Source organism: Branchiostoma belcheri, unplaced genomic scaffold (genome assembly GCF_001625305.1).
Source record: "Branchiostoma belcheri isolate BF01 breed outbred unplaced genomic scaffold, Haploidv18h27 scaffold7, whole genome shotgun sequence".
In the NCBI taxonomy this organism is placed as follows: Eukaryota; Metazoa; Chordata; class Leptocardii; order Amphioxiformes; family Branchiostomatidae; genus Branchiostoma; species Branchiostoma belcheri.
Genome location: NW_017804353.1, coordinates 3724729 through 3735834, shown reverse-complemented (window position 1 = coordinate 3735834; position 11106 = coordinate 3724729). Strand labels below are relative to the sequence as shown.

The window sequence follows — 11106 nt, the reverse complement described above, 5'->3', positions numbered from 1 at the left end:
TGCTTGATTCCCAACGCCGGACGGACAACCAGGCAATCTGTTGTTGTCCTTGTTTCGACTGATCACTTATTTGTCTCTGTCTACCCAGTGTGATTTCATTCCGTCGGGCAACATGAAGGGTAAAACCATTTCATTCTTGTGGATGTGATCCTTGTGGGTAGAAACCTGTTCGAATCTAAATTGGTGTGAGTAGAAACCTGTTCGAATCTAAATTGGTAGAGCTTTTTGCGATCGTATCATGCTCATATGGACGTATGATAAACGCACGCTGTTTAAGATGCATTATATTTGCGTGGCTAGGTGGACTTTTTCACTGACAATTGAGTGATGTTGGCCATATCTATCATGCGCTGTCATTGGTCAGTAACTTGAGTGACCTTCACGGCGAGAATGAAGGGATTCATATTCTATTCGCTTGGTTCTCCGACCGCCGCTCAGCCTAAAGCGATAGACCTAGCCCACCCTTTCCTTGGGGAAGTGCGCGACCGTCCGGACGGCGTCTGTTTCTTCCCAACAATTGTCATATCAGCGTCTTTCCCTTGATCTTTGATTCTTATCTGAGTCACTGTATGCTGCATTGCAAAGGTTACTGAGCCGGTATCTTGAGTTTAGTACCTCAGTTTATTCCGTAACTACAAGACGGTTACATATAGCTGCACGATGCAGTATAAATACAGAATACAAGACCTTTCAGCTGCGTTCCTGTACAACAATCTCTAGAAACAATCCACGACATAACGTTAACGTATGGAGTTTTAAAATGGAAGCCAAGCATCACAGAACAAAAGGGAACATACTGCCTCACAAGAACTGTCTGTAGTTCTTCATCATGACTATACAATATACACTATAGCTTATTATAGGTACCTTCCAAGTTCGCTTGTACACTTAGTACCGTAGTACTCACACCAGCTAAACGTCTGGATTCTTCAATGTGAAGAATACAACTCAGACCATAACAACGTATGCCTGTCAGTTCTAACATTGACTTTAGAAGAATTACATGATTTACACGACTTATCCCAATACCATTTTGTGTCAGCACACCTTATAGAAGAACATAACAACGTACTCGTTAAACATAACACAAATATTTGAAAATTTAAACCACAACTGATTTTGTCTCTCCATCTTTGTTTTCTATGTCTTCATCTAACTTCCAGTCGTGATGCAATGCTTATTCACTTTCTTATTTTATCCAAGCTCTGTATCATCCCCAACTCTGTATCAATTTACGTACTGTGTACTTCGTGTGATTGAAAGCTGTCCGCCCATGCCCCCTATACGGTATGGTTCCGGATTGTTTGTCAACTACATGTACATACAAGTCGGCGTTTAATGTGTCTTTCTGATGGTTCCTGATGTGCTAAACGGACGAAAAAGGGTACAAGACACCGACAAAACGTCTGCAAAGCTAGAAAGGCCGACATTTGCTTGGGAGCAAATACAGCATATTTCACTCCATCTCCCTACCAGGCAAAAGTGGACTATTCTAAACTTACCCCAGTGCAAAACTGACACATTCTCAAATGAATAAATTATATAGCAATTCACAGTAATTAAGGACAAAGATGCAAGTCTGTCGCTGTACCCTGACGGCTAGGTGGACTTGAACATGTCGCACAGGAGACGCTCGATGGGGATGTTGCCGATGGTGGGGCGGAAGAACAGCTCCTCCAGACTGCGGGCTCGGACCCCCCGCAGCGCCGGCAGCAACAGCAGCAGCCGCCCGAACCGGATCTGTGGAATCACGGTGACGTTAGTTCCGGACGAATTTCAAGTCACTAATTTTATAGTTTCTCTGCATCATTCTATACAACATTGTCAAAATAACTATATGTAAATCATAAGCCTGGAAGCCTAAACTTCGTTGGCTTTGCAGGTACTACAGAAGAAGCACAATGCCATATGCTAGAAGATCATTATGTTATGCTACTGTACATCCCGCCTTCTAATGGCACAGTCGTTGGTGAGCTTAATGCTTCCTCACATGGCGGGAAAATTATCAAGAAGGTATCCAAGGAAAGGTTGGAGTATTGTCGTACCTTGTCTTCAGCATTTTTTGAGGCGATGTACTCCCCCAGCATGATCTGTGCCTGGTCCTGAACCGCCTGGACCTGGACGGCGTCTCTCAACCCACGGGCGTCTGGGGAGGAAGTCAGCGTGTTAGAATGGCAATTCGTAGTCTAATGATAGTCATTAGATAGCTTTAAATAATAGTAATAGTCAACTAGGTGAAGATTCTGCTGCCTTTTTGTGGCTAATACGAGATAGGATTTGCCAGGCCTCCATCCAGGAAAGTAGTGTAAAGTGCCTTCCCCAAGGGCACAACATCGCGGTGCACAAGATGGCAGGGTTCGAACCCGGGACCTCTTGGTTCCGAGCCGAATGCTTTGCCGTCACGCCACACGACCCAACTATCCATCGCTGCAATACCCCCTATCGGTCTGGTTATGAACAGCATAACTCAACAACAGTACCGGAACATTATATCATTATAACAACGTAATCCTACCTGATTTAAAAAGCACGATGGCCTTCAGACATGCGTACTCGGTCGGGTCGACATGCGCCTCCTGGAAGCGTGACGTCACGTCCTGCAGACCCCGGATGTCGGCCATGAGGAGAGCGGACTGTTCTGACGGCGGGATGACGCGGTCTGCGGACGGGCTGCTGGTGGCCGCCGTCAGGAGGGAACCTGGGGACGTATAGAAAAGTATTAGTTAGTACCGGGTTCTTTTAATTAGTAATTAGGCCATGTTGATTTGATTATATGGATGACATCCGCGCGCGCATGAATTTTCGGCCGTTTCCAAAAAAAAAGTTTCCAACCACACTGTAAATTGTACAAAACAGTTGCAAAATGAGCAAATATATACCGAAAGTTGCAAAAAAAATATTTGAAAACGATTCCAACGTCGTAGAATGCCAAAATCAAACAAAAAACTAAAATGCAAAGAAATGAATTTAAAGAGTAGATTATTCGCCATACCATACTCTGTGTCATTTGTTCGACCTTCATAACAACGTAGATTTCATGAAAGCAACTTTTCTTTTGCAAAACTTTTTTTTATTCGCGCGCTCGCATCAGTTTTGGGGTTCCCAGAGGATGTCATCCATATAATCAAATCAGCATGGCCTTACCTGTGCAAACGAAAGTTCAAAGGGACGACGGTGTGTTCTCAAGTTGTCGAATGTTGACTCTGTACACCTGGCCGTAGTCTTATACATGAATTACTTAAGTGAATATGAACATTTATCATATATGTATGTGTATCCTCACTTCGTTTGCAAGTGTTCTTCCAACTCCAACTTAACATCCACCAGATAAGATGATCTTTTGACAGAGTCTTCAAGTTCCTTATTTTTTCACACACCTGACCACAACGAATAAGACAGACCTAAAACCACCTGGAGAAGAGCTGTATCAGATGACCTGGCGTCTATGGGACTGTCCTGGCGATCAGTGAAGAAGGTGGCTAAGGACAGACTCAGATGGATGAAAGGGATGAAGAGGATAAGTCAGTAAAGTTAAGTACTTACCTGGGTCTATGGGCATGGCCCACTGCGCGGCGCTGAGGACGAACAGCTCGTTCCACGCCTCCTCCAGCAGGATGGCCTGGTCGCGGAACGGAAGTCGTAGGAATGACGGGATATTACGCGCCCACTTGACGACGATGAAGAGCAGTCGGGCCGCCGTCTCATACATGTTGTCCGCCGCGCCCGGGAAGTACTGCGCGTGCTCGGTCGGCATCCTCGGGCTTTTTCCTGCATCAGAAATATCACCCAAATCAGCTCACTTCATAAACGTACATAACACAACAAAATGCCAAATAGATATTTGACCATGTGTGTCTCCGGTCTTCTTCAAGACCGTGGTTTCGGACACATTACCTTAAAACACACGCGCGTGATTTCAAAAATTCAGAAATGGGTCATATGTGCTAAGCAGTAATCAAAGCTTCGTAAGTCAATTCAATATAGTCTAGTTAGTCTCACAACGTTTGGACGACCTCTCTGTCATCTTCATCAGGTCAAACTCAACTTTGTTCAATTTGCTCTGATAAAGATGACACAGAGGACGTCGAAACATCGTTACAGCAAAATATATGGTTTAGCCCTTTTTGTCATAAAAATATATGGTTGTAGTTACCGTCTTTGTCGTCGCTGTCCGGGTGAGGGCCCTGCGCGTGTACCCGCTGGTCGGCCTGTAGGATGGCGTCCAGAAACTGGTGGTTCTCCCCCGGCACGGTCAGGTGACCAGACCGCGTCATCAGGTGGTGACTGAAGGCTCTGCCGTCCAGCAGGCCTGGCTGGTCATACGTCACCAGGAACGGGCGGGTCGCTGGCACCTGGGAGGGGCGGGGGGGTGATAAAGGTGTTAGCTAGCTAGTGACATATTACCTATAAAGCGTTAGCTGACTAGAAGGGCTAGTCTCCTTTGCAGACGTGGTCTGCGATTTTCTGACGTAGATCGCACGCTTTAGAAGCTCTGGCCGCCAAGCCTAGGCCTACAACAACTCTGGTAGGTGGCAAAATCATATCCTCCGCCAGGCTTCAGGAAGGGGTTGGAAATAGCACAAATAGATGATATGCCAGGGGATCGGAGTTGGTCCGCGCTAACAGAACAGTTTGCGAACAGCGGGATACTAGTGAAATCAACAGGTGGTCGCACTTCAGAAAGCCCGTCTGCAACTACTTTCGAAAACCCTTTACCCGACCCGGGGCGCGCTAGCAGGAATGCCCCCTCCCCCCTCGATATACCAGCATGGAAAGTCCCTGCTGACGTACCTTGATGGGAGTGATGTCCCTGTTCTCCCCCGGGGTGAGCCTGTGGTCGGGTTTCGGCGGGCTGGGCGGGCTGGCGCGGTCAGAGTCGTCCCGCCGGTACTGGTAACACCGCGGCGCGCGCTCGTGTTGCACCGCTGCAAAACGCACAGAACAATCACACTCAATACCTGACAAATAAAGTCGTTTACAGACAGAGGAAACTCTACAAAATTCAGATGTAACGAGACGATGGATATAGTTTTAGAAAAGCTTCTAATTGCTAGGGTTGAGTTCAGAGTTGAGTTCATACAAAAGCGCGCTCTCTAGCTCACTCTCCCATTTCTGACTCAATTACAGGCACCTTTCTAGAAATAAAACAGCAGGAAATACCACAGTATTTGTTCAACATGATCCATGTTTCCTAACACATACTTTTTAAAGGTCATGGATACTTGATTCCTGAGAAAAAAACAAGTTTCAAAGATGCTCTCCTCTGGATGAAAATATAAACGTGGAGGCGGATGGGAAAGATAATCTTACAATCACCCAGGGCCTTCCTGCGATGAAGCCCTTTGAAGTTCTTTAGCTCAAAGAGTAGTTTTTAGTGCTCCTGGTCTTGTCTGAGGGCTTCCGCTACGGATCATTAGATAGTAATGAGTTTATCAAAGCATCGGCGGCGTGTGACGTGTATGATTACGGGCAAGGCATTGGTGGCCTTTGATTCAATGTAGGAGCGCGTACGTAGCGCGGCGAAACAGAGAACAACTTTATAGTGAAAGGCCCGAGGACAAACTCTTTAATCATCATTTCAATTTGCGCCGGTGTATCTACGGGGCATAGAATTTGCTGATGTCTTCATCTCCTAGAAAAAGCAATCTCCGGTTGATAGAGCGGTACCATTTTTCGTTGTAACTCGGATGGCAGCTTTGTAATTTAACAAGATAAGAGGGACCCCAGAGTTCCTTGAAAGTTAATCACACAATCATGTAGGTGAGCTCCACTTTCTGCAGCCCTCCCCGTTTCCTGTAGCTAGCTCCTCCCTTATTTCTTGCAGCTTTTCATTGTAAATCGTGACCATAATTTTCAAGATACAAGTTCTGTCTTAGATGCCAACATGAAAACTTGCATATTCAATGATTTCAATTGAGAAAGGAGAGAGAAAGAGAACAACATCGTGGCACTTTTGTACCAACTTTACTCAACTTTAACTCAAATTCAATATAAAAAGTTATGCGTGGACTAACTCTGGTCAGACTTCTCCCGAACGTCAGTCGAACTTGGTTGGCAGGTGTTCGGACAGGGACTAACGCGACACACATCGAAGGTATGATGATTGTACCATAAATGAAGTGAACATGTAGTACATGCGTTACTAGTTAGGTCACACACATTCGCAGTTATAATTTCACCATAATGAAGTGTGTTACATCGTTAAGTCACACGCATCGCAGTTCTGAGTGTACCATGACTGAAGTGTGTTGCCGTCCTACCGTCCTTGTTCATCTGCGCGTCCAGACACTTCTTGAAGCGGCAGGCCTGGCACTGGTTCCGTCTGGCCACGTCCACCACACACGAGCCGTTCTCCTTACAGATGTAGGCAAGGTTCCTACAAGAAAACGGTACAAGACATACGTTTATTTTTCTGTGTCTTACATTTCATGACAACACCTAGAGACGTCACACTAAAGTCCATGGCCTATGTTCATGCCGTCTCCAGAACGACAAACAGGCAAAGCCTAAGGATCAGCAATTAAAATAATATGATACACAATGTCAAAAATCATGAAATATGTATCTAGAAATTTCAGGTCTAACTGATAGGATAGAATGTTACTTTAAATCTTGAATGTGAAGCAGACTTGAAACCAACTAACATAGTCATCATGGAAGTTTATCTGTGTTGGTAGTAATCATAGTACGATGCTAAACTTTATTCCAACACAAAGGTGCATATAGTCGTCACACATGTTATGTGTTTCCAAATGTCTAAGAATGTTCTAGACAGAATTCAGGTGAAGTATTACACAAATAGGCGGATAAATTAAGCGAAAACATGGCCAGTTACCGTCGGATGCTCCGTTTGAAGAAGCCCCTGCACCCGTCACAGCTGTAGACCCCGTAGTGCTTCCCCGAGCTGCGGTCGCCACAGATGCGGCAGGGGATGTCAGGCTTCCCGCGAGTCGAGCTGGTCAGGCGCGGCGGAGACACCGTCACTACTGCCACGGTTTCTGCACGAAGAGAGAGTTTTTTTGTGGAATCTGCTGTATAAGAATTCACCCAGTACTACGTTTTTTTAATGACAATAGCAATGACAAATAATATCTCATTGTAATGTATTAATAGTTCTGTAGCTTAATGTATAATGTGTATTTTTAACTGTAAATTGCCTGAAATTCAGTGACTGTGTCACTGCGAATGTACAATAAATACATCTTGAATCTTTAATCTTCTTTCAGTTTAGATTCTTTATGGGGTATCTATTGTCATAAAGGTATCACATTATTTCACCAGTTTGTTAGAAAGAACTTCATCATTCTCTTACTAGTGAAATAATGAGATATTACCATTCCATCTCATTTTTAACGAAAAGGAAAATCTAATGATAGATTCCTCATATAATTGGTTTATTTGCTTGTATCAACATATTTACAACATATCTCGCAGCCTTGACATACAGGGCTGAATTCTGATCAAGTTGTTTACAATATAAGTTATTAATAGTAGGGAAATACAAATTGAAATCATATCGGAATCTACATATTAATATATCACTTTGGTACTGGTATTTACAATCTTACAATCTTACACTCATTATAATAAAGTCACCCCCGTAAAGCTGACCGTACAGAAATAACGGGTATTATGTAGCGCACCGTCCGCGTACATGTACGTACATGTAGCTCTGATAAGACGGCTATTCCGAAAGATGTGCTTTACACAAGATGACCAATTATATGATAAACTAATGGACAGATGAACAGAAAACAAACAAAGCAAACGGCACAACACGGATATCAAGGAACAGGGCACAAAGTCTCTCCAAATACCTCATAAAGGTAAACCTATTCCAACACCGTTTGTCGGTTTGAGAACAATGGGAGTGTTTGTTCAAGTGAGGTGAGTATTCGGTGCCGTACCGCCCGGACCGTTTACTGAAGATTAGTGAATGAAGATCTTTATTGTGCATTTTTGTCCCACTATGCTAGACAAAGGCCACAAGTTTACAAACATACACATAAACATATTGACATCTATCATATACACTAGTATATTTGGTCATGATTTTTCTCATCTCTTGGTAATGGCATAATATAGGATGATTTAAAATTGGTTAAAGTCGGTTTCTCAAAAGATGTAAGAAATTTGAATATCTCTTTACTATCCAGGTATCTAAATTGAAGAAATGTACTCTGCCTAACTAAAATAATATTTCAATTGCTATCATGCAAATAAAAATGTACAGTAAAATGTACTTCGTCGTCTACTTTACCTACATTGGCAGATTCTTTGTTCTAGATCAGCGAGAAACCAGCGGTAACCAACAGAGCAGGCTACTAGGAATAAATAAAGCCATGCGGATACAATGTAGTCGTTTTGACAATGAAACCAACTAATCCTCACGGCCAAAGCTAGCGTTTGCGCCGCCCTGCTGTTTCGATTAATCTCGCACAATGCTTGCATATTTCTTTAATGACTTCGCCGAACAAATCTAAACATTATATAGCACCAACAAAGCATGCCACACGCCCGGCACACCCATACAACACCGCCGCTGTTTACCTGTCTACTCCTGTCTAATCACGAGTCACCTGCTGTAATATACAGGCAGGTAGCAACCGGGGCTCTTGACGCGAGTTTTGTTTGCTTTTCCTCACCTGCCTGGTCCCTAACTTCTAGTAGAGGCCGTGGAACGCATTGTGTCATTTTCATCAAGGTTTTACTGTTAGTTAGTTTTTCCCCCACAAAACTACTGAGAACAATACGCAAAGACGGCTCTGTAGAGATGCTGAATGTGAATTAAAGGCCATATAAAACACAAAATGGCGTACAACACAATTCTTCAGAAAGCGTAGATATTCTGGCACAGTCATAAAATCAGTTCCGTTAGTTGAAAAATCATTTCGATATGCCAAAATTGACAATGAAATCTTGCCAATCATATGCAAGTAGCCCTTTCAAACACAGTCGAAATCGGCCATGGCTTCTTATTTCAAACACCAATGAACAAGAAAAAAACTTGGCGAAAGACATACATGAACCGCCAAGTACAAACTATGGGTGATTGCAACCCCACATCAACTGTCCTCCTGATCGCGAGCCAAGGTGTCCTGTCCCCTGTCCATAGACTTACCTGTGCCGTAAGTCATCCTTGTTAAAAATAGAAGCCGGAACGATCTTCACAACAACAATGTCCGCCTCGCGTGGCGCCTCCGATCTCCCCGGGAGTCAGACAGGGAGTGCCACGCGCCAGGCAGCTTATCACCGTGTCAGCTTTTACAAGGGGGTGGGTCTAACCAACAAGCTAATGTGAGAAACCAGCAAGTGTTCGTGCGATAAACGCGCGCGCAAATAAAGGGGGTCTTTGGCAGCAAAGTACTAAACACCTTGTTTCAATAACCGCACGCTGTGTCAACAAGCCGGGCAGAAAGGGCCAGGAAAGAGCAATGATGAAATGATGCAGTGGTCAATTTGCCAGCGATTGTTCTCGCCTATCAATCCGTGTTTGTCCGAATATTCAGCTTTTCAAGGCTAACTCGACAGTTAGACCGTTAATGCCTTAAACATACCGCTTTTGTACGTCTGTATGAAAGAGGCCACACTCGAGCGTCGAGAGAAGGTAAACTATAGCCATAAGAACATGATGGTTAAAATACACATTGCGCACTCGTCCGGGCAGCTTGCGAGCACGTATACCGGGTTTGGAAAAAACTTTAAGCAAAGAAAACAAGAATTCAAGCAAGAAAAGCATCAGAGAAAATTTGGTAAAATAGCTGACTATTATACGTAAAAGTCGTTTTGGTGTTTTCAAAGATGGATTTCTGACGGGCGGACTTCGTGTCAATGAAGCATATGTTTTCGACGATTAACTGGGCCGTGCTCTGTTGTGCTGTGAATTTGTTTTTAAGATACAAAAAACCGTACCTGATATCGCAGAAGTCGAAATCGGAGGCGTAAATCGTCCGTCCATGGAAGTTACCGGAGTGTCTACCATCCTTTCGGCGGGGGTTGTCGCGGGGGTGTCCCGGGGGTTGGTGATGGCGAGTCGGTGGAGTGGCGTTCCGATCGCGCTCGGGTAACCAGTCGTCTGTGTCGGGGTCTCGCTATCCACACACTTGGCTTCCTGACTCGGCGTTACGTCAGGACTTGGGTCACATTTCTTACTGATATCCGCGATTTTTGGAGCGAACCATCTCAGAGAATAGGTGCCGAGCGATGATGACATTTTCTTAAGGCGAACACTGTCATATCTAAGATATTGCGTGCATCAAATTACCAAACAGCCTCAAGCCTTTCAGGGACTTTTGAACTTTGTGTACGTTGTTTTGTGTGATTGGAACTTTCTAAAAAGTTCGTGGTAACAAAAAAAGTTTAGCCGTCACCCCTACAGATTGCTACCGCCCGCCTTCTCTCCCTCGCACGTCACAGGCTGGCGGTGCCGTGGGAAGATCCAGGTGCGGCGGCGACGGCCTCGATTGTTCTCCTGCCGCCAATTGGCTCCGAGTCCGCGGCGCACGTCAGTCGGCGTTCCGCGGGCCGGCCGCCGCCGTGTGCCCGCCGGGCGTACCACCATCACACGGTAATTAGCTCGCGCGTCGCTGCCAACTCTCATTAGCTCTGCACCACTACTTTTGTCAGGGCTCTATCCTCGCTTATGTCTCCCGGGGATGTCTTTCTTCACATCTTTTCTGTATCCTTTCAGAGGAAACAAAACCTCTATTCGCTGAGACCAACCTTTGAATCGTTTTTTAGCTACCCGAGTGTTAGCATAAGCCTGGGTAAACAAAAGACCAAAGCGCACACAAGCCGCAACGGGATATGGATGATCTCTTGGTGGGAGTTATGAGATAAAGCACTTAGAACACACAACACTCGTCTGCTCGTATCGCGAGATATACACACACATATAGGAGCATTATTTGGACCTATTCTAGTGGTATTATCAGTCATAGATTTGATTATCATATTTCATATACTCGTACAACGATATAAGAAAGGTACTTATGTGATATATCGATAGGAGTTCTAAAGATTGGATGTTTACTGACACCTAGCTGCTAATGAATGCTTCTTCAAAGATTCCACCAAAGATTTTTCGCTTCCTTTCTTTGCACAACC

The 11106-nt window shown here is 44.6% G+C and overlaps 1 protein-coding gene across 1 annotated transcript; it reads right to left on the bottom strand.

Annotated features, from left to right (window-relative positions):
- Positions 1-1515: 1515 nt before the first annotated feature.
- Positions 1516-9137, bottom strand: LOC109484374 (nuclear receptor subfamily 2 group E member 1-like). The gene is made up of 9 exons (XM_019787625.1): positions 9122-9137; positions 6836-6998; positions 6261-6376; positions 4792-4925; positions 4154-4352; positions 3544-3768; positions 2516-2698; positions 2046-2146; positions 1516-1740 (listed from the first exon to the last, which is right to left on the bottom strand). The coding sequence occupies exons 1-9, from the start codon at positions 9135-9137 to the stop codon at positions 1600-1602; spliced, it is 1278 nt and encodes a 425-aa protein (XP_019643184.1). The 3' UTR covers positions 1516-1599.
- Between the last annotated feature and the right edge of the window lie 1969 nt (positions 9138-11106).